At 44.6% G+C, this 22,632-nt stretch overlaps 1 protein-coding gene across 3 annotated transcripts in view; it reads right to left on the minus strand.

The window, feature by feature from the left end:
- Positions 1-22,632, minus strand: part of LOC309353632 (uncharacterized protein) — a 143,928-nt gene that overhangs the window by 52,893 nt on the left and 68,403 nt on the right. The window contains exon 1 of one of the 3 annotated variants that reach the window (XM_081883098.1): positions 583-680. The exons of the other annotated variants lie outside the window; for them this stretch is intronic. Within the exon in view, the coding sequence (XP_081739224.1) occupies positions 583-663 (81 nt within the window). The 5' untranslated portion in view covers positions 664-680. Of the gene's footprint in view, positions 1-582; positions 681-22,632 lie in introns of those variants that run through there. 3 annotated transcript variants of the gene reach the window in all.

The following is a 22,632-nucleotide window of genomic DNA, read 5'->3' on the forward strand; positions in this document are numbered from 1 at the left end:
CTAAACCGCTTCTGACACCATGACGGAAACCAGAGTGCACAGAAATGCCATTTACTAATATATATTATACACACACACACACACCATCCATCTGGGTGGCTTCCAACAAAATATTAAAATACAATAGTATTTAACTTTTTACTGCAGCAGTACCTATTTATCTATTTGCACTGGTGTGCTTTCTAACTGCTAGGTTGGCAGGAACTGGGACAGAGCAACAGGAGCTCACCCTGTCGCGCGGATTCGAACCACTGACTTTCCAATCAACAAGCCCAAGAGGCTCAATGGTTTAGACCACAGTGTCACCGGCTCCCTGTTATTTACAGACATATATTTACAATTATCTGCAATAATTTTAAAAACAGTACATATTCAGCAGCTGAATATGCATTTAAAAGCAAACACCAGATGAACCCTGGACCGAAGCACAGGTATAGATTGATGCTGGGGTACATTAAACTTACAGAGACTGTGCAGAGCAGCTGCAGCAGGCCAGTGGACAAGAGACATTGCCAGGTTCATGCAAGACTTTGGGGGCAAAGAAGAGGACAGAAGTTCAGTCATGAACGGCCAACTTCTTACCTGTGATTTCACCAGCTTGTCCTTTTCCGTTTTGTGGCACTTAATAAGAGTCTTGCGTTCAAATCTCTTGAGGGCAGCCATGGCTCCACATGCTTGTTTCACACTTGACACACTGATCACTTTACACAACAGCTGATGTATCTGTTTGAAGTGAAATTTCAATTTGAGAGAGAGACTGCCTGGAGGGAAGCCATTTCGCTCTCGTTTTGAAACGCCACTTCAAGGTACAACATGGCCGCTGCTGAGCATGAGAGCCTTTGATTCTGCCAAGCAACGGATACTTCCTTTAAGGTGCTGAATGAGAGCACTCAGCACACTTCAGGAGACATTATGCACATTGAATAACCCCCCCCCCCGAACTCCTTATTTGGAGAAATTAAAAGTTCTATTACCTTCAACCACAAGAGGGAGCTTTAAACAAATAGAGAGAAAATCAAATTCATGCCAGCTGCAATTCTTCCTTCATTTGCCAACTGTTAACACTTCTCCCCCCTACACAGAGAAAATTTCCACAGAGGAATGCTTATGTACAGTGTAAATAGGCAAACGATGTTTCACTCACCGTGAAGACACAAATAAAGAACCTGCATTCTGGGAAAGCTAATTACACAATGGCTAAAATGGTTTTCCTAGTACAGTGGTACCTCGGGTCAGTATTGTAGCTCAGGCCTCAGTTCTGGGGTCAGTCAGACCTTTGCAACGCTCTGGAAGGAAGAGAGATACAGTGGTACCTCGGGTTAAGAACTTAATTTGTTCTGGAAGTCTGTTCTTAACCTGAAACTGTTCTTAACCTGAGGTACCACTTTAGCTAATGGGGCCTCCTGCCGCCACCACGCCACCGGAGCACGATTTCTGTTCTCATCCTGAAGCAAAGTTCTTAACCCGAGGTACTATTTCTGGGTTAGTAGAGTCTGTAACCTGAAGCGTCTGTAATAATAATAATAATAATAATAATAATAATAATAATAATAATTTATTATTTGTACCCCGCCCATCTGGTTTCCCCAGCCACTCTGGGCGACTTCCAACAAAGATAAAAGATACACTGAAATGTCACATATTAAAAACTTCCCTGAACAGGGCTGCCTTCAGATGTCTTCTGAATGTCAGGTAGATGTTTATCGCTTTGACATCTGATGGGAGGGCGTTCCACAGGGTGGGCACTACTACTGAGAAGGCCCTCTGCCTGGTTCCCTGTAACCTGGCCTCTCGCAGTGAGGGAACCGCCAGAAGGCCCTCGGAGCTGGACCTCAGTGTCCGGGCAGAACGATGGGGGAGGAGACGCTCCTTCAGATATACTGGACCGAGGCCGTTTAGGGCTTTAAAGGTAACCCAAGGTACCACGGTATGTAATATTTTTTTTCCAGATAGGAGTGAGGAGAATCATAGAAGTGTAGAGTTGACAGGGACCTCAGGGGTCATCTAGTCCAACCCCCTGCAATGCAGGAATCTAAATCTAAATATAAGTATTAGATTTCTATGGGATCATTGATCATTAGTTGTTTTGGGTGGTGGGGAACCCAACCCAAGTCCACCTGAAGGTTTGCTTGGTTATTTAGTACATGTGTTAATCGCCAACCAACAGCTTCCTCTGCATGGGCCGTACAGGGTTCAGACAATATATACAATTAGCATGTTAACCAAGGCATTAAAAAAAACATCAGTTGATTCAATTCCCTGCCCAAAACCAACACAAGATTGGTTGGGAATGAGAGCGACAAAATTTACAGGAAGATTCAAAGGCTTGCTAAAAAGATTAACAGAGCAATGCTACAGGGAAGTGTGTGTGTGTGTGTGTGTGTGTGTGTGTGAGAGAGAGAGAGAGAGAGAGAGAGAGAGAGAGAGAGAGAGAGAGAGAGAGAATGAATCTGTGGCAGAACACTTAAAGGTGAATTTACCTAATCTGAAACAAAATGAGAACTGACATATAGCCATTCTTAAAAATCTGCAGTTTTCACAAATCTTGCAGTGTAGTTCTCTAGTCAAGAAGTGTGCATAAAAATGCATGTATGGGAGTAACGTGTGCATAAAAATGTGTATATTTGTGAAAATAACATACAAAGTGCATTATATTTAGTGGGGTAGGAGAGCTGAAAATAATGTCAATATATTTCACATCTGGCAAACAATATGCCCCTTTGGTTTCAGATAGTACATAGGTAGATAGTCCAGGACACAAATTCTGATGGCCTTCTAGCAGCTATGGTGACTCATTTACTAGACATAATGTATGTAGCATTAATTCTGGAAGTGTATACTCAATTGCTGACCAAACTAAGCATCCTGATGTTGCTACTGAGCACAGCGGCTCATTCCTGGTAGGCGAATCAGTTGCCGAAACTGAAAGTCCCCACAGCTGCCCCAGTCCCCTTTTCTCCAGGGCTTTTTCCAGGGGACTCTGCCTGCATGTCTGTCTTTGCACTGCTCATTTCAGCTGTCTTCAGGTTCTGGGAGACCAAGGGGAGGGGCAACAAGAGGGGAAGACTCCTGTGACTCTTCACCAGCCTGATTCCTATCTGCCTCTTGGCCACTCCTCCTTCAGCTTCTGATTCTGGATTGCTCTCTGCCACAGACTCTCCCTGCTCACTAAGCCCTGTTACCTCTTCAGCTTCCGACACCTCCTCCTCCCAGTCTTCTGCCTCTTCTGCCTCTTCTCCCTCTGACCACTCATTATCATCCCATCACCAGTTCACAGGCTCCGAGCCTTCTTCCCTTAGTGGTTCCCCAGCTGGTTCCTCCCACCATTCCTCTGCTTCCAGTCAGTACATGATTTGGCCCCTGACACTTAAGTGAACACGGCCGCTCTTATGGGCAGAGAATGTTGAACTTGCAAACTGGCTGCCAATCAATGCATGTCCCTTGCAACCCCATTTCAATAATGATAATAATAACAACAACAACAACAACAACAACAACAACAATAATAATTTATAACAAAAAATCAAACATAATTTATAACAAAAAATCAAAACTTCCCTATGCAGAGCTGCCTGCAGATGTCTTCTAAAAGTCAGATAGTTGTTTATTTCCTTGACATCTGAGGATGTTTCACAGGGTGGGCGCCACTACCAAGAAGGCTCTCTGCCTGGTTACCTGTAACCTCACTTGTTGTGAGGGAACTGCCAGAAGGCCCTCGGAGCTGGACCTCAGTGTCCAGGCTGAACAATGCGAGTGGAGGCGCTCCTTCAGGTATACTTGAAACTACAGTGGCACCTCGGGTTAAGTGCTTAATTCGTTCCAGAGGTCCGTTCTTAACCTGAAACTGTTCTTAACCTGAAGCACCACTTTAGCTAATGGGGCCTCCTGCTGCTGCCGTGCTGCTGGAGCACAATTTCTGTTCTCATCTTGAAATGAAGTTCTTAACCCGAGGTTCTATTTCTGGGTTAGCGGAGTCTGTAACCTGAAGCGTATGTAACCTGAAGCGTATGTAACCCGATGTACCACTGTATAACCTTGAAATTATAAGGGAGCAGCTTTGCAGGGCTGATGTGAAGCCCGAGTAGACCATCGTTGCAGAAATCAAAATCCTGCACCAAACATGTTATGCCAATGAGCGGCAGACACCAAAGAAGTGGCAAGCCAGGGACGACCATCTATTGACCCAGGGGCTCTTGCACTGCTTGTTTGGCCACAAGCCAGGATAGCTCCGAAACCACAGCCTCTTTGTGTAACTTTGTCTGCAAAGGCCGCACCACGGAGCAGAAACTGTCACAGGAAAAGCGCGAGGGGATCTGCTGCAGAAAAGACCATATGGCGCAGTTTGGCGCCCTGCTAGAGTGTTGCTTCAAAAGCCATTTTTCTTGCAAAAACTAGGACGCCTTCACTCCTCACATTGTAAGTAACCCATTTCCAATTATAGCTGAGAGTCGCGTGCGAGATCTGCAACGGCAGCAGCAGAGGTTTGGGGCTTGTTCAGAACTCTGTGGATCCTTCAGGTATGCAAACTATGCCAACCCCATTTCCTTATTTCCCAGCCCCCTCCATCATATTCCTTTCTTCCTTCGATCTGTTAAGCAAAGACGCGACTCTCCTTCTCCAGATGTAAATGCGTCATTCAGCTGTTCCCAGCATGAGATGCATATTTATTGCCTCCAACAGCTAACAATGAGTGTGATACGAAAGAAATGAGCAAGAGGCTTTGGATGACGACAGGTCATGGACTTAGGCTCTCTCTTAGCCCGACATAAGACAGGAAGCTCACCCATATTGCTGGGTATCCGGAGCCCAGCGTGGGAAGGGGAGGTCTCTGCAGTCAGGGATGGTCATGTACAAAGCCTTCATGCATCCTTATTCCTTACAACTTATGCTTCTCGCGGACAATCAGATCCTCAGCGAAGAGATGCCAAGGCCCGTTCACCTGTTAATGCTTTGTGACCAATGCAATTTTGCAAATGTAAAAATAATAATAAAAAGGGATGTGGGTGGCGCTGTGGGTTAAACCACAGAGCCTAGGACTTGCCGATTAGTAGGTCGGCGGTTCAAATCCCCATGATGGGGTGATCTCCCGTTGCTCAGTCCCTGCTCCTGCCAACCTAGCAGTTTGAAAGCACGTCAAAGTGCAAAGTAGATAAATAGGTACCACTCCGGCAGGAAGGTAAACGGTGTTTCTGTGCGCTGCTCTGGTTCTCCAGAAGCGGCTTAGTCATGCTGGCCACATGACCCGGAAGCTGTATGCCGGCTCCCTCGGCCAATAAAGCGAGATGAGTGCCGCAACCCCAGAGTCGGCCACGACTGGACCTAATGGTCAGGGTCCTTTACCGTTACATTTTAAAAATAAAAAAAATGGACACATTTCCCTAATGCCGTCACCTTTTTGGAAAGAGTTGGTTTGCTTTTCCTTTCTAGATGTAACTTTGGAGTTGCAGATGAACAAGGAAGATTGGGGGGGTGTAGCTAAAACACACACAAATGATGTACAGAACCATCTGGAAAGTGCTGGTAGTTGGCAGGTCTCTTTGCATCAGGGTTGTTCCACTCTTGCGGTTCATCTTTCCATAGAAGCTTTTACTTCGCATTATTATTGCCATGGATGCCTCTCTTTTCTTTCCCAGACAAAGATCTGACTCAGAGATAGTGTGGGAGGCTGCAGCCACAATATTAATCAGAGCACACATGGCCTGGAATTTGTCCCAAGGTTTTAGTATGTCTGTTCTCTCTGGTGCTAGCAGGCTGGTCTCAAAGGGATGTAAATGGGGTGAGGGGAGATGGGGTGAGGCAAATACAGTGGTACCTCAGGTTACAGACGCTTCCGGTTACAGACGCTTCCGGTTACAGACTCCACTAACCCAGAAATAGTACCTTGGGTGAAGAACTTTGCTTCAAGATGAGAACAGAAATCGTGCTCCGGCGGCATGGCGGCAGCAGGAGGCCCCATTAGCTAAAGTGGTACCTCAGGTTAAGAACAGTTTCAGGTTAAGAACAGACCTCCAGAATGAATTAAGTTCTTAACCCGAGGTACCACTGTACCTCACTTCCTTCCAGAGCACTGCAAAGGTCTGACTGACCCCAGAACTGAGGCCTGAGCTACAATACTGGCTTGACAACAAGTTGAAAAGAAGAAAGATTAGTCAGAACACCAGGGAAGCCTATCAGTGGGCTTGACCCAGGTAAGAAGGGGAGTACAGTATACAGGTATGCTCTATAACAAAATGATGCCATATGTGTTTAGGGGTTCCAGCCAGCCATTCTAGGTTACACACACACACACACACACACACACACACACGTGTGTTTTGGCTACATGAGCATCCATGCTTAGACAATTGAGATCTCTCTACACTGGAGCTATTTTAAAGTCTTAAAATGATTTAGTACTTATTCTCCTTGGCCCCCCAGGGATCTCTGTTATCTATGCCATAGTTTTGCAGGCAGGTGGGGTGGGGGGCTATAAGAATATTTATCAGCAGTTTTCCAGCACCAAACAACAATTCTCAGGAATCCTTGGGGAGACTTGTCGATTGAAGGCTCCCTCTTCCCTGTCACAGCCAAATGCCAGTTTCTGAATCCTTTTCAAAGGTAGCCCCGTGTAGAGCATCTTAGAACAATCAACTCCTGATGCGACTAGAGCAAACTACATCTACCTTTTCCAGAAGTAGGTGCAGCTATTTGATTAAAAAAAGGAAGATTTTATATATACAATTGTTTCTAAGTGTTTTCATATATGCAACTGTTAGATCAGTGTGTTTTTATTATATTGCAAATCGCTTAGGGATGCCTCAAGGGAAGTGAGTCATAAATGAAACAAAATGATCACCTAGGAAGTCCAAGAGCAAGGCTAAGGATTTACCCAGCCGGCACACCTGCTCTTTCATGGGAAGTGCAACCTCGTCCAGAACAAACTGGATCCCTATGTCACTGGATCCGGAGTCCTACTGGCCAGGAGCACATTATCTTGTCTGCATCAGGCTTCACTTACTTCATCCACACCCAATCCATTTCTGATTCCAGATTCCAAATCAAGTTTTCCATGGTTCCCCTCACTATATCTGTCTATCTATATGGGGGGGGGGGCAAAATTATTCTGGTATGTTAATTACCTTCTATTCTGCTGCTCCATATCCTTTTATTGTCATTTAAATTGGATCCCCGCCCCCTCCTTAAAAAGATGCAACGCCTTGGGCATTTAGGCTGCGTACGCACTGTGCCTTTAAAGCACAATCAAAGCACATACTTTACTTCAAAGCATTCTGGGAGCTGTAGTTTGTTAAGGGTTGCTGGGCATTGCTACTCAGGGAGGGGTAAACTGCAGTGCCCAGAAGTCTTGCTGATTTTTATTTTTTTAAAGGAGCTTTGGTTCCTTGACAGAAGGAGTGGGAAAGGGGAAACATGTTCAAGGGAGTGCTTGGCAGGAGCTCGTTTCAGCATTTGGTCAGTTCCTTTCTCTGTACTTCACCATGGGAACAGGAGATTAGCACCGTAAAGCCCAACAGCAAGTCTAAAGCAGAGATAATGAGGCACCTCCTTTGGATTTAAGGGGGGGGGACCTGAACCTTAGCTTTACCACCAGCTTACAAGTGGGGAGGCATGCAAGAGGTTTGGGATCATCAGAATCTCACATAAGTGGGTGGAAACATCATATTCTCCAGCCAGAACCACAATTCCCAGAATTTCCTGGGAAGATGGAAAGACCCCTCTGAGAACTGTAGCTTTTTGAGGTGGATGCAGGCCTTTTAACACCCTCCCAGCACCCTCCTCATACCAATCTACAGCTCCCATAATTCTTTTGACTGTTTAAAGCAGTATCATAGTGTTTCAAATGCACAGTGTGAACATGGCCTCAGTGTGCATGCTCATTCGCTTCACATGGGCCTTTGAGAGACACATACATGTACCTTAAGCATGAGACGGGTCTTGCCACTTGGTTTGGCGTGAGTCTTAACTCTGTTTCTGGCACACCTGCTTGAAAATGCTGTAGTCGTGAGAGTCACATTTCCCTCTCGGTTTTCTTTACCATGAGAAATGTCTTCCTCTCTACCACTTCACTTCCTCTTCCTTGCTAGAAGGCACCAAAACATCAGATGGATGGTTGCTAACAGCAACTGTGATGTACAAACTGGCATGCCTTCCAGGCCAAAACTTATGTCCCTTTTTGCTGCAGGGCTATTTCCATGGTGCTTTTTCCATTCAGAAAGCAGCCAACGGTATGGTTCAAGAGATTTCCCCCAGCCCCCCACCAGCTGTTTTGCTAGTGTGGTGTGGTCTGCCTGAATCACACAGGAAGTAGCTCCCACAAAAATGGCTTTTTGATACACAGAAGGATGGCTAAATTTCTTGCAGCTCTGGCTGCAATTGTTCCAATAGGTGAATATGCAAAACAAGTAATCGGTAGGGATTATATCTATCCATGACAAGTTCTAGTTAAAGAACCTTTTAATGAGGGTGAAAGAGGAGAGCGCAAAATATGGTCTGAAGCTCAACATCAAAAAAATGAAGATCATGGCCACTGGGCCCATCACCTCCTGGCAAATAGAAGGGGAAGAAATGGAGGTAGTGAGAGAATTTACTTTCTTGGGCTCCATGATCACTGCAGATGGTGACAGCAGTCACGAAATTAAAAGACGCCTGCTTCTTGGGAGGAAAGCAATGACAAACCTAGACAGCATCTTAAAAAGCAGAGACATCACCTTGCCAGCAAAGGTCCGTATAGTTAAAGATATGGTTTTCCCAGTAGTCATGTATGGAAGTGAGAGCTGGACCATAAAGAAGGTTGATCGCTGAAGAATTGATGCTTTTGAATTATGGTGCTGGAGGAGACTCTTGAGAGTCCCATGGACTGCAAGAAGATCAAACCGATCCATTCTTAAGGAAACCAGCCCTGAGATCTCACTGGAAGGACAGATCGTGAAGCTGAGGCTCCAATACTTTGGCCACCTCATGAGAAGAGAAGACTTCCTGGAAAAGGCCTTGATGTTGGGAAAGATTGAGAGCACAAGGAGAAGGGGACGGCAGAGTACGAGGTGGATGGACAGTGTACTTGAAGCTACGAAGCTGAGTTTGACCAAACTGCGGGAGGCAGTGGAAGACAGGAGTGCCTGGCGTGCTCTGGTCCATGGGGTCACGAAGAGTCGGACACGGCTAAACGACTAAACAACAACAAATGACGAGTTCTAAGGAGTGATTCTGTAGCTGCCCTTTACAGATTAAGCCACAGAGCATGTAGGAGTTATAGCTGAATGTGATGTCACCCATTGTATAGATAACGTGTCTTGGGATAAAGTTTTCAAGGCGCTTCCACACTGGGCATTTACCATGGAATTGCCATTCTCTGTTTACTGAGCTTTTACAGAACATCCACATGACATCAGGAGCAAAAGAGTCATTTCCCTACGCTTTCTTTTGCCTTTCAGATGGCCAACTACAATTGTCATCTCTGACCATTGCATATTTTGGCTGAAGGTGATAGAGTTCAGCAAGATCTGGAAGGCCACAGTATCCCCATCCCTCCTGTATCAGGTGGCTTCAGAGCATGCCCTGAGAACTGTGGAAACAGCTGCATTGGACTTAAACTGGGCTATATGTAGTCTTTCAGAGGACAACCCAGCCCAATGCAGACTTTTCATAGCATGTAAACTTCCTAATGGAAAACATCAGAAGCGACATATAGCCTTATCTTTCTGTGACTGACTGCCTTTAAGAGTCCATTAATATCAGGACTGTCAACCAAGTGAAGTTTTATTAGGCTATTAATTGTCTTGCTTTAAGCAGATTAATCAATTAATGAACTAATTAAATTAGATATAACAATCTTTTTTCCAAAGGTGACACTGCTGGGATATTTAATAAGGGTATCAGTTTCCACTGGCTAAGATCAAATCTGTACACGTTATTTATTGAGTTATCACTCTTCGCTTATGGCAACTATGAGGGGCATTTCTTGCCTGCCCTGAAAGGGGCTTTCCGATCAGCATTATATGCCCAGGGAACTAGAATCAAAACTGATTTCTGCTCAAATGCATGGTTCCTAGAAAATATATAAATATTCTGAAAATTCAGGCAGACTTGCAAAAGTCCGTAATTGCATTGGTGTTAGCTACCACATTCAGGAAGTGTCCTTTCTATTGATTCCACTAATACCATGGTAACATGCAGCCTGCATGCTTGCAAGATCTTTATTCCCATGACATTCTAACACTTTCACACACCTTCTGTTATCTCAACAGTTCCCACAATAACCTCCCTGCCAACGCTAAGATTCGCTTACATTTATGTTGTGATATATCCACAAGTGAAGCACATGTCTTCAGCAAGGGTGGCAACTTGAATAAAATATTGGGGGGCCCAGGTAAGCCCCACCCTGCAAAATTGATCACGTGATATGGCACACATACACTGACTGAATGGTGATGCAGATCAACTTTGGGAGGCCTGGCTCCCTTTATTGGGGGGGAGGGTCAAAGGGACCTTGACCCCTAAGAGTTGACTCCTATGGACTGCAGACTTCATGTGACACAACACTCTCATGTGACGTGGTTGTAAATCAGGGGTGAAGGGTTGTTGGTGGTGGTGTTTTGGCTCTACAGGCCAAATCCTGATCATGACCATTTAAATGAAGCATTCATGGGCAAACCAACTAACCACTTCCAAGGCTTTTTATTTAAGTAATGGGACCGCAAACAAAACCAACAAAAATTCAGAACTGAAAGAAGAATTTCCCCCAAAACTCCCTGCTTGAGATCAGAAAACAGAAGTGAAAAATGAATGTTTCCCAGACATTTCCTGCAAGGATAGTGTATATTAAGAGTATACCTAAGGGGGTCACTGCTTCACTAGCATTTGAATATAGTTGTGCACCAATCTGTAAGTATTTGGTTATAGAACATTTTTTGGGGGAAATATTTGGATGTATAAATATTATTATGGGGAAAGACTAAAAAAATTTCAGAAGATAGCATTATCTTAAATTCTGTACCTAATATATGGGGCTTGACAATCGGTCTACGACATAAATGGATTCTCCATGCCCTTGCATCTGCAAAAAGATTGATATTGATACATTGGAAGGACAAAAATATGGCCTATTTCAATCAATGGACAGATGACATGACAACCCTTGCAATTCTTCACTTTCAGACAAAGGTTATGTATGGACAAATTTAATGCTATTTGGAACGTATTGCCTGAAAGCACAGTGACCTATGAATCAATGTATATTTGAGGGAAACAATAAGTTCATCCATTTACATATATGTTACATAGTTCTATAATCTTAATTATATTTTACTGTCATATGGTTATTGTTATTTCCTTTTCCTTTTAAAATATTTTATGTATTCTTTTTCTTTCTTTCTATTTAACTCATTGTAATATTTTTAATACCTTTAAAATTATAGAGAGAGAGAGAGAGTTTCTATAGTTCTATAACTATATATATATATATATGTATGTATGTATGTTTGTATGTATTTGGTTATAGAACTATTAGAAACTCAGAAAGGACTCATAAATCACACTGTTCTGGTCCATCTTTGGGTGCCTCAAGACATCCTTTTTATTGAGTATTGATGATGAGTTGCGCTCCTGGTGGTATTGTGGTGGCTATACATGACTTTGTTTTCGACAGTGTTTGCACCTGCAAAAGTTTCAGGGGATCATACTGATTGTACCATAAATGTTCCAGGGATTTACAGTGGTACCTCGAGTTAAGTACTTAATTCGTTCCGGAGGTCCATTCTTAACCTGAAACTGTTCTTAACCTGAAGCACCACTTTAGCTAATGGGGCCTCCTGCTGCCGCTGTGCTGCCGGAGCACGATTTCTGTTCTCATCCTGAAGCAGAGTTCTTAACCCAAGGTACTATTTCTGGGTTAGCGGAGTCTGTAACCTGAAGCGTATGTGACCCAAGGTACCACTGTATTTATTTTTGCCCCACTTCTGTTATGCTATGGTGCCCGAGCACCCCTCCAGATGGCATTCATGCCGTAACATGGCAGAAGCATCTCAGAACCACCAATAAAACAGACTGATGTGGGGCTGGTCCAGGATAAGTGCATCACTAAAGCAGTATTGTTGTGTCAATAATGACATGTTGCAGAAGACACCTCCAGTCTGGAGGGGCCCTTAGAAACGGAATAATAATAATAATAATAATAATAATAATAATAATAATAATAATAATAATTATTCATTATTTATACCCCACACCCATCTGACTGGGTTTCCCCATCCACTCTGGGCAGCTCCCAACAGAATATTAAAAACATGATAAAACATCAAGCATTGAAAACTTCCCTAAACAGGGCTGCCTTCAGATGTCTTCTAAAAGTCAGATAGTTGTTTATTTCCTTGACATCTGATGGGAGGGCATTCCACAGGGCGGGTGCCACCACCAAGAAGACCCTCCGTTTGGTTCCCTGTGCCTGGCACAATCCCCTGATTGATACAGTAAGTCCTCGATACCGGCTGGCTGGTCAACCTCTGCTTGAAGATCTTGCTGTTTTTATTTACTATTGAAAATGGTTGTATAGGCAAGAACGCTGGGTCAAAAAGGCCACATTCCACAGGGGCAAATTCAATGTCCTGCATTTAGGTGCGAAAAGTCATAGTCCCAAGAACAGTATGTTCGAGGCCTGGCTTGGCAGCTGTACAAGTTAAAAGGATCTCAGAGTCCTAGTTAATCGCAAGCTGAACATGAGCCAGCCATGTAATGCGGTTGCTAAAAAGCTAATGCTATTTTAGACCACATTAACAGAAGGATCATGCCCAGATCACGGGAAGTAACAATTCTGCTCTGTTCCGCTGGCCAGCCCAAGTTCTGGAGTTCTGGAGGCCACCTTCTAAGAAGGAAATTGACAAACTGGAGACCACTCAGAGGAGTCTTAAAATGCACTCTGCTTGTTCCTTGGCAAGCGGGGGCTTGTACTCGGTGATTTTAAATGTGTTGCAAAATGCAAGTCTCACTGGAGTTGGTTCCACTCCGGAGTTCCCAGTCGGAGCTCCCAAGTGGAGCCCATCTGTGCCAAAAACAGGGTTTGAAGTCAGCGCTGATTAGCTGATCGGCGCTAACTTCAAGCATCACTGGGGATTGGCTACTCTACGGAGTTTCTGGCTGCCAAATCCAAAGTGAGGCTGGTCCCTGCCCAAAGCAGGGCTTGAAGACATTGGTATTTATTTCATAGAATTTATGTGCAGCTTGATTGTAAACAAAAAACACATTTGAAGCCTCAAACCGGTTTAGAGAAGATTTAGGGAGGAAATTGGGCGCAAGATGACCACCAAACAAAGTAGTTGGGATGCCTGAGAAATTGTTATGAGGCTAAAGAAATGCCATAGCCCTGTCCACATCCCGTTGCCAAGCAAGCAGGGGCTAGAAGTCTCCAAGAAACTCCTGCCTGAGTGTAGAATCTACATATGAAGTCAGATAGTTCAGAGGTCAGGGATCCAGATGGTCATAGAGCCAAGGGTCCAGATCAGACTTCCTCAACCTCGGCCCTCCAGATGATTTTGGCCTACAACTCCCATGATCCCTAGCTAGCAAGACCAGTGGTCAGGGATGATGGGAATTGTAGTCTCAAAACATCTGGAGGGCCAAGGTTGAGGAAGCCTGATCCAGATGGAGAACAGGAGGCAGCAAGGTAAGGCCAGGAACCACAGGCGGTTCCAGCTTCAGACTGCTGCTGAGAACTCTGTTTAAGAAGGCCAGAAGTGCATTGTTTGGGTGTGGGGTTTTTTGGGTGTGTGCTTTTTTTTTAATGTGTGGTGATGTCTCTGGGTGCAATCTACTGTATTGCCACATCCCCAACTTCTACTTTGTTTCTAGCAGCCCAGAGGAAAGGATACAACTTGCCTCTTTCCACCGGTTTTTACTGAAGGCACTTATTTTATTTTATTTTTAAAGCTGTTTTGTGAAAACTTGCTCTTGCACAAAACAGCTGTGTTAAAAATCAAAAGTTGCTCCTTGTGGGTACAGGAGGCCGGAAAAGAAAAGGGAAGGCATAAAATAGCAAAAACCCATGGGTGAATGAAGAAGGCACTCACACACGCACACAGTAACTCACAAAAACGCCCTACTGAACACAGGTCTAGTATTCTACTTGATCTGAAATGGGGCAGGTCACTGCACCAATCCATCCCATTGTATTATGGATGTGTTTGCTTGCTTGCTTAAATTATCATTTTCTTCTGTAATGAGAACCCCATGATTTCTCTGCATAAAAAAAAAACTTTTATATGTACAGTGGTACCTCGGGTTAAGAACTTAATTTGTTCCAGAGGTCCGAACTTAACCTGAAACTGTTCTTAACCTGAGGTACCACTATAGCTGATGGGGCCTCCCGCTGCCACTGCGCCGCCACCACGCAATTTATGTTCTCATCCTGAAGCAAAGTTCTTAACCCGAGGTATTATTTCTGGGTTAGCGAAGTCTGTAACTTGAAGTGTCTGTAACCTGAAGCGTCTGTAACCCGAGGTACCACTGTATTAGCTGGCCCAGAAGGATTCAGCATACCCTCCCTCCACAAACCACAACAATCTATAGCTGAGTGTTGTGTGCAAACACTGAGTTTTGAGAAGCATTTGGTTCAACCAGCCATACTCCCCCCCCCCCAAAAAAAAACACCCAGCACAATGCCATTTGCATTCTGAAAGGAGAACCCTGAGAACAGAAGGTTCTGCTTCCTTTTCACTCCTAAAACATTCGTTTGCCATTCCTGCCCCTTGAATTATTCATGGAAACCAGCGTGGCTGGTTTTCCTCTCATCTGCCAGGAAGCTGACATTTCCTTTTGGTCTGGAGTTGTAATCAGAGTAATCAGCAGTCCATTAAAGATCTCAACACATCACTCACAGACTGTGTTGGGTAGCACTTGGAACAGAGCAGTCTGTGTGTTCAGGGATGGAAGAGCACAAACTCCTATTTCTGGAGATGGTCTCCCCATTGTGGGCTTCACCGTCATGTTGGCACACAACATTTCTTGGAATAAGTAGGGATAGTACTGTGTTTTGAGCTTGCTGGTTGCCTGCTTGTCAGGGAAACAACCTTTCCTTCATGCAGTTACTCAAAGGGCCAGTCTAGGTGCAGTGGAAGGAATCACAGCTCATAGGTAGGGCCCATGATTTGCATGCAGATTGGGTAGTTGATGGTGTGAAAGGTCTCTGCTGGAGACTGTGGAGAGGCACTGCCAAACAGAGTAGACGATACTGGACAGAATGAACAAATAGAGTCCAGCTGAGGAAGAGGGACTATGAAAAACAGGTACCATCAAGATTTGGGCCTCCACTAGAAGAAAAATCAGTGTGGCCATATTGGTCCAAAACTAAGTGGCTCCCAAATATAGGCCACACCCCTAAAATGAGATCTCTTTGGAAGGGAATGTATTCGGCAAATCTTCAGCACCATCCAGTGTTTTTTTACAATCTAAAAAACACATGCAGCCTCTCACAATGAACAACGCACCAGACAACTGATACCACCTGTTGAGAAGAGCAGGTGGATAGCTCAGTCAGTAGAGCATGGGAGTGTTAATCTCATGGGTTTGAGCCCCACGTTGGGTAAAACATGCAGCGCATTGGGTTGAACTAGATGACCCTCGGGGTCCCTTCCAACTTTACGATTCTATGATATACAAAAAAAAAACCTGCTGAAGTTCTGTGCAGTTCCCAGGGTCTCAAATAATGGCTTATCTACCTACAGGCTGCCCTGTGGTCTTATGAAAGCCTGGTTTGGGGTGGGAGTGCAGCCTCTAGTCTATGCAGACCAATACGGTAAATCCTCAGTTTCTGCTTTGGCAACCATTGATAGGTCTGCTCCTAGTCTAACTACCTTCTGGACAGCTCCTCTCCTACTAGATACCAATCTCTCTGGTTGCTGACAGTGTTGGACAGCTCCCCTGCCTTGCTTAGAAGACCCAAGCGGAGCACAGTTCAATGTGAGAACTCTTCTGGTCAAAGGAAAAACGGAATCCCACATAGCCCAAATCATAGCACTGATATAGCTCCAGAATCTGGCATGTTCACTCAGTCTGGGCAAGCTGTTGGTAAGGGAATGTGAATAGGAAACCACCACAAAAGGCGATACAGTATTGTGTTCATTCAGAGAAGAACAAGACTTATGTGAGCCAGAGTTCACAAGGACATGGTCCCAGAACATGTTTTAAGTGCCAGAATTTAACCTGTGGAGCATGTGATGGATAATAAAGAAAACAAGTTTGTTTGACCTGCAGTGTGGAATGTTCAGCGTCCATCTCCCCATGCCTGGTTTTTGTGTGCTCACCTCAAATATGTCGCCATTCACTGCTCATTGAGAAAATCCCTTATTTTTGCCTAAATACTTTTTGTGCAATACTTGAGGTTTCCCCAAGCCTGCTGACAACTCTGTTTTGGCTGCATCAGCTCACGGCCTGAGCATCGGAAATAGAGGGAATAATAGTGTCTTCTAAACAACATTGTGTTTTCTTCATTTCAGCAACCTGATTTAGGTGGGGAAAGACTATAGCAATTGTCAATCTAGATATCTGTTAGCGGATCCTGATCTACCTTCTTCCTATCCCTGGTGTGTAGAGTAGCCACAGGTGTGGACAGTAAAAGCCAAGAAACTCAGAGAGATGCCATGCACATACAGAGTTGACTTATATCACTCTCACACAGTAATTACTCTGCGGTGTAGAAAGGGGTGAGATAAACCTAAAATTCATGCATTCGAATTCGGATTATTTTAAAGGAAAAAAATATATAGGGCAGTTTTCCTGAGCAGATTCTTAATTAATCCAAGGAAACAAACCTGTTAATCTTTTTTGTTTTTATATAATTCCTGCTCTGCTTTTCTACAATAAAATGACAAAAGCAGCTTGCTAAATAACAATAACACGATAAACCATCAAACATTAAAAACTTCCCTAAACAGGGATGCCTTCAGATGTCTTCTAAAAGTCAGATAGTTGTTTATTTCCTTGACACCTGATGGGAGGGTGTTCCACAGGGTGGGCACCACCACCAAGAATGCCCTCTGCCTGGGTCCCTGTAGCTTCACTTCTGGATTTGTTGTAGTTTCCTGGTCTCCTTCAAAGGTAGCCCCACATAGAGTGCATTGCAGTAATCCAAGCGGGAGATAACTAGAGCATGCACCACTCTTGCAAGACAGTCTGTGGGCAGGTAGGGTCTCAGCCTGCATTCCAGATGGAAAAGGTAAACAGCTGCCCTGGACACAGAACTGACCTGCGCCTCCATGGACAGCTGTGAGTCCAAAATGACTCCCAGGCTGTGCACCTGGTCCTTCAGGGTCACAGTTACCCCACTCAGGACCAGGGAGTCCCCCACACCTGCCTGCCCCTGTCCCCCCAAAACAGTACTTCTATCTTGTCAGGATTCAACCTCAATCTGTTAGCCACCATCCATCCTCCAACAGATTAAAACATACAAAGCAGCTGCCTCTCCATCCCTTGTAACGAGGTGTGAAATTGGGTCTACAAGCCTTGCGGAGGCCTCAGTCTTTCCAGGTGCATTTTGGACTGAAAATTAACATTGAACAGACCTTTAAAAAATGGACTTACCAAATCTTAGCACCAGAATCAGTAACTCCAGAGTTCAGCATGATCTCTGTGCACTTCTCTTTGCATGAGATCTCCCTGTTCTACTTACTCCGACCAAATTCTAAGGGTGGAAGTTTTAAAATCAAGTCGCTTTTCCCTCTGCAGCTTCAGATGTTGCTACTGTGTTTTTGTTTATTGCCAGATAAACATGGAACTGAGCTTTGCTCTGTCTCTCGAGGACGGAGGTGGGGAACCTGTGGCCCTCTAGACTCCAGTTCCCACCATGGCCAGTGGTGAGAGATGATGGGGGTTGTAGAATAACAAAATATGGAAGGCCGCAGATTCCAAATGCCTCTGCTTCTCTTTCTCTCTCATGTTCAGGCACACCACAAAGTGATACATGACCTTGGTGTTAAAGGTCAGTGTGAAGTGCACGCTGACAAGTATTCCCTGCAGAAGACAGAATCATGTATTACCTACTCTATCTTTCAACATGATCTGGGTGCTTAATAGGTCAAGACCCATAGCAATATATCTTCCCCTTTTACAAATGCCAGGCCATGCCTTCATAGTATATAAAGGTTCACAGCTGTTTTAGGTCTGCAGGAATCTGGTGGAAAAGTCTATTGATTGACTTGTTCTCACAAAGATTCCTAACCTGTCTAGTGTTGGCCTTTCTGCACGATATATATATATATTTAAAGTGTCCCAGTTCCTACTTCTAAGAATAACAATTATAAATGCAATTTATTATCTGGTTTTTCCCTGGTTTAAAGACCAGACAATGGTTTGACAGCACCTGAAAACTGTTGTAACGATGACAGTAAGTAGATCTGTCCTCATTAGCTCTTTGGATGGGAGACCACTTGGGAACTGAATGCAAACCCCTCTGAATGCTTTGGAGAAAGAGGGGGGCATTAGTAAAAGGAACAAATGAATAAATTGGCAGGCTGCTCAGTTAATGATCCAGTTGTTTAACTGGACAGGCTATTTTAAAGTACTTTGTTGTGAGTGTCGTGGTTGTTAACACTTAAAAACAAGACACTGTTTAGAAATTTGTGTTCATATGGTGGTCTGGCACACAGGCTGCTTGCACAGGTAAGGAGACCCCCATGCAATCAAGGAGTGCTGCATGGTGAACATTTTCAAATGTTATATTCCCCATCCACCACAAAAATAGACATCACACAGTAGCGCTTTTCAGAAGAGTTTTAAGCATTCCTTCTTCCCCTTGCCTCTCCCTCCTAGCATTTCTCCGTCTGTTGCCTTTTGGCTACCTAAATTTAGGGCAATCTGAAGAACTATCTTCTCCATTATGAGCAAAGGATTTCCTCTTAGATCTCTCACTTTCTGAGCTAATGCACATAGGAATTGGAGACACAGGGCCCTTTCTGCTGTGGCACCATGTCTTTGGAATACCTTTGCCAGAAACGTTTGCCTGTCACCTATACTGCTGTCATTTGGGGGCTGGATGAAACCCCTCTTAGACTTTTATTAGCCTCTGCTTATTGCTGTTGCTTTTAATATTTGCTGTCAATTTGCTGCTTTTCATTCTGTCATTTCCTCTTCTTTCTATTTTCTTTCTTAAATACTGTAAGATGTTTTAAGCATTGTTAGTAAGGTAAAAGGTAAAAAGGTAAAGGACCCCTGCACGGTTTAAGTCCAGTCAAAGATGATGCTCATCTCGCTTTTCAGACTGAGGGAGACTGCCTTTGTCCACAGACAGCTTTCCGGGTCGTATGGCCAGCATGGCTAAACCGCGACTGGCACACAGAGGACCACGATGAATGCCAGAGCGCATGGAAACGCTGTTTACTCTCCCGCCACAGCAGTACCTATTTATCTACTTGCACTGGTACGTTTTCGAACTGCTAGGTTGGCAGAAGCTGGGAAAGAGCAACGGGAGCTCACCCCGTCGCACGGATTCAAACTGCCGACCTTCTGATTGGTAAGCCCAAGAGGCTCAGTGGTTTAGACCACAGTGCCACCCGCATCCTAAGCGTTGTTAGTGGGAAAGAAAGAGATGACTGTAAAGATACAAATGTAGGTTGCAAGATTCCCAGGCCAGGGCCTGTCTTTTGCTATGCCAGACACTGCATATATTTATAATACAATAAAATCAGTCTTCAAAGTGATTCTCAGCAGCAGCAACGAAAACAAAAGCCACAAGAGGTACAGTAATACAGTGCTGCCATTTATTAGGTAATTTTAGACTCTGGGTTTAATGGTCTTATGTAAGGCCACCTCCTTAGATGCTCATGCGTTCACTCACTTCAAAATGCAGGCAGACTTACCCCACCCCTAACCCCTGCTTTTGGTGGAGACATTATGGGGTTTGCCTGTAATGTTTTGCCTATAATCTTGAAAGGAAGCAAGACAGAGCAGTTCTGTGCCTGAAACACTGTCTGTCCTTAAAACCAAGATCAATTTCTATTGTACAGTCTGCTGGTTTCTTTGATCCACTCCCATTTCTTTTACATATCGGCTCCCATCGTGATGAAGAGCTGATGCCACTGTTGTGATGAGTGATAGCGAGCTCCACTTCAAAACAAAGGGATGCTACCACTGGGTGCAGCTCTTAATAGACCCTGCCAGGACCTAATAGCCTTAAATCAGTGTAAACGCCAGGCAGGCAATTCGCTCTATTTTTAATTCCATTTGGCTTTACTGTTTGTTCAGCTCCTTAATACATTAACGATAAGACAGTATGATGAATATGTAATATGCAATAATATCGAGACACTGAATCAATACTGCACTTTCCCCCATCTAGCTCCCGAGAAAATGCTGCACAGATAAATTAAACAGAGACAGCAGGAAGTTTATAATCTCCTGAAGCCAACAGCAGCTCTCGTTTATTTCACTGCATTTTTCAATTGCCGGCTTTCCAGGATTGCATTCACCTGTTCTCGTGATCACACAATTTGCTTATCTGACATATATGTTCACAGCATCTACAAAAACTAGATGCGGTGAAAAGAAGGACCTCTCTAATGTTATTAGAAACATTTTAAAAGGAGGGAAAGCTCAGAAAAAATTAACACAATTTCCAAACACCCTCCTGCGCCAGTATGAATCGCAACCCCACTCCAAACAACTCCATACATTTAAGTCAAGTGGGAACCACCACCAAAGTATTTTAAGAATGGGTTGCTCCAAAATGGAAGAGAGTATTATTGTTTTATCTCTGGGATCATGAGTGAGACCATAGGGATTGTTGTGATGGGCTGTGCTGTCCAGAGATGATTGGCCAGTCCAGGAGACAGACAAAAAACAAGCCCAAAGTGTCTCTAGATGCGAAGTAATGTACTGAACAGTGGCAGGCTTTGGGCTTTCAAATTTCAGTGTTCCCTCACCTCTTCCGTTCTACATTATTGTTGTTGTGCTCTTTGTGGGGCTCTCTCAGCTTGGCACCCAGTGCAAGTGAACCAGTCACACTCTCCTAAATCCACCTCTGATGTAACGAACACAAAAGGGTCGGTGCATTAGCTTCAATGTATAGGATCAGGAGGGCCTCACTTGCATTAAGTGTGGTGGCCTCCTCTGATATCTGTTTTTTTAATAATAATAATAAAAATTAAAAAAAATTAATTTTTATTTATACCCCGCCCTCCCCAGCCAAGACTGGGCTCAGGGCGGCTAACAAGCAATAATAAGAACAAGTTGAATGAATACAACTTAAAAAGAAGATTAAAATACAACATTAAAATATTTAAAATGTTTAAAATGTTTAAACACAACATTAAAATATTTAAAACCATTTTAAAATGGTTACCCTTGTTTTATGTTAATGTTTGGATCATGTGGCTGGTGGGGGATGTTGCTTGCTTTATATACTGTTCAGTTACTGTGATGGGACGATGAGCTGCTTGTGCGTAAAATGCAAGTCCCTCAGAGTTTGATCAGGTTTTCAAACCTCTGCCTGTGACGGAGCCCCTCCAGCATGGCTGCGTCAATCACTAGTAGTATCCAAAAGTGGCTGCTTTCGGAAACGTTTCCAACATAAAAGCTCCTTAACGGAAACACGTCGTCTGGCCTCTCGGCGTGACAGTTTCCGTCGAGGTGTGGGTGTCCCTATAGGAGGTCCTGAGACCTCCCCACTGGTTTCGCTTGAAGCGTCTCTGAGCCATCCCTCCGACTCACTTTCCCTTGGAGTTCTTGCTCGCCCTCTACTGGTTCCCTCTTCCGCTGCTACTGCTCTCTCAACCTCAGGGAGCCTTTGCACCTGCGGCGCTTTAGATGTCAGTTCCCTGACATCCACCTCCCCTCCAGGGCCCCCTTCACCCCCTCCCGTCTCCTCTCCTACTGGCGGTGAGGAGGTAAAACCCCTGAAAGAACCTCCCTCATCTTCCGACGTCGCGAACACTTCCTTCCACTTGTTGCTGTTCCTACTCTCTAGGTACTCTTCGTCATCAGAGTCCACTCCATCTTCCAACTCCGACTCCGCGAACCCTTCCATTTCCTCTTCCTCATCGGTGGTGCCGAAATACTCCCTCCTAAACCTTGCTATAGGCTGAGGTTTCCTCGGGAACCTTTGGTGGAACGTTTCTGTTAAAACCTCGTCATTGACTTCCTCTGCACTTACCCAGGTGTTTTCTGACTCCGGTTCCCCTTCCCACGCCACCAAATACTCCACCTGATTACCCTTCCACCTGGAATCGAGGATTTCCGCTACATGGTTGCGGCGTTCCCTCTCTTCCAAGGCTGGTCCCCTGACGTGCTCCCCTTCACGTCCCCCCCTGTATGGTGACAGTAACGACCTGTGGAACACTGGGTGCAATTTCATGTGGTTGGGTAATCGGAGTTTGAAAGCTACCGGGTTGACCTGCTGAATCACCTCAAAAGGTCCCAATCTTCTGGGCCTCAGTTTCTTACAACCCCCTTTGAACGGCAACCCTTGGGTTGACAACCACACTTGATCCCCCACCCTTATGGTTTCACCTTCCCTTCTGTTCTTGTCTGCCTGCTTCTTATATTGTGCCTTGGCCCTTTCTAAGTTGAGCTGGAGCTGCTGATGGATGGCTTCCATCTCTTCTACAAAATGTTCAGCCGCTGGAACGCTCCATCTCTCCCCTCCTTCCCCTGGAAATG

This window comes from Podarcis melisellensis (genome assembly GCF_964234715.1).
Source record: "Podarcis melisellensis genome assembly, chromosome: 12".
NCBI lineage: Eukaryota > Metazoa > Chordata > Lepidosauria > Squamata > Lacertidae > Podarcis > Podarcis melisellensis.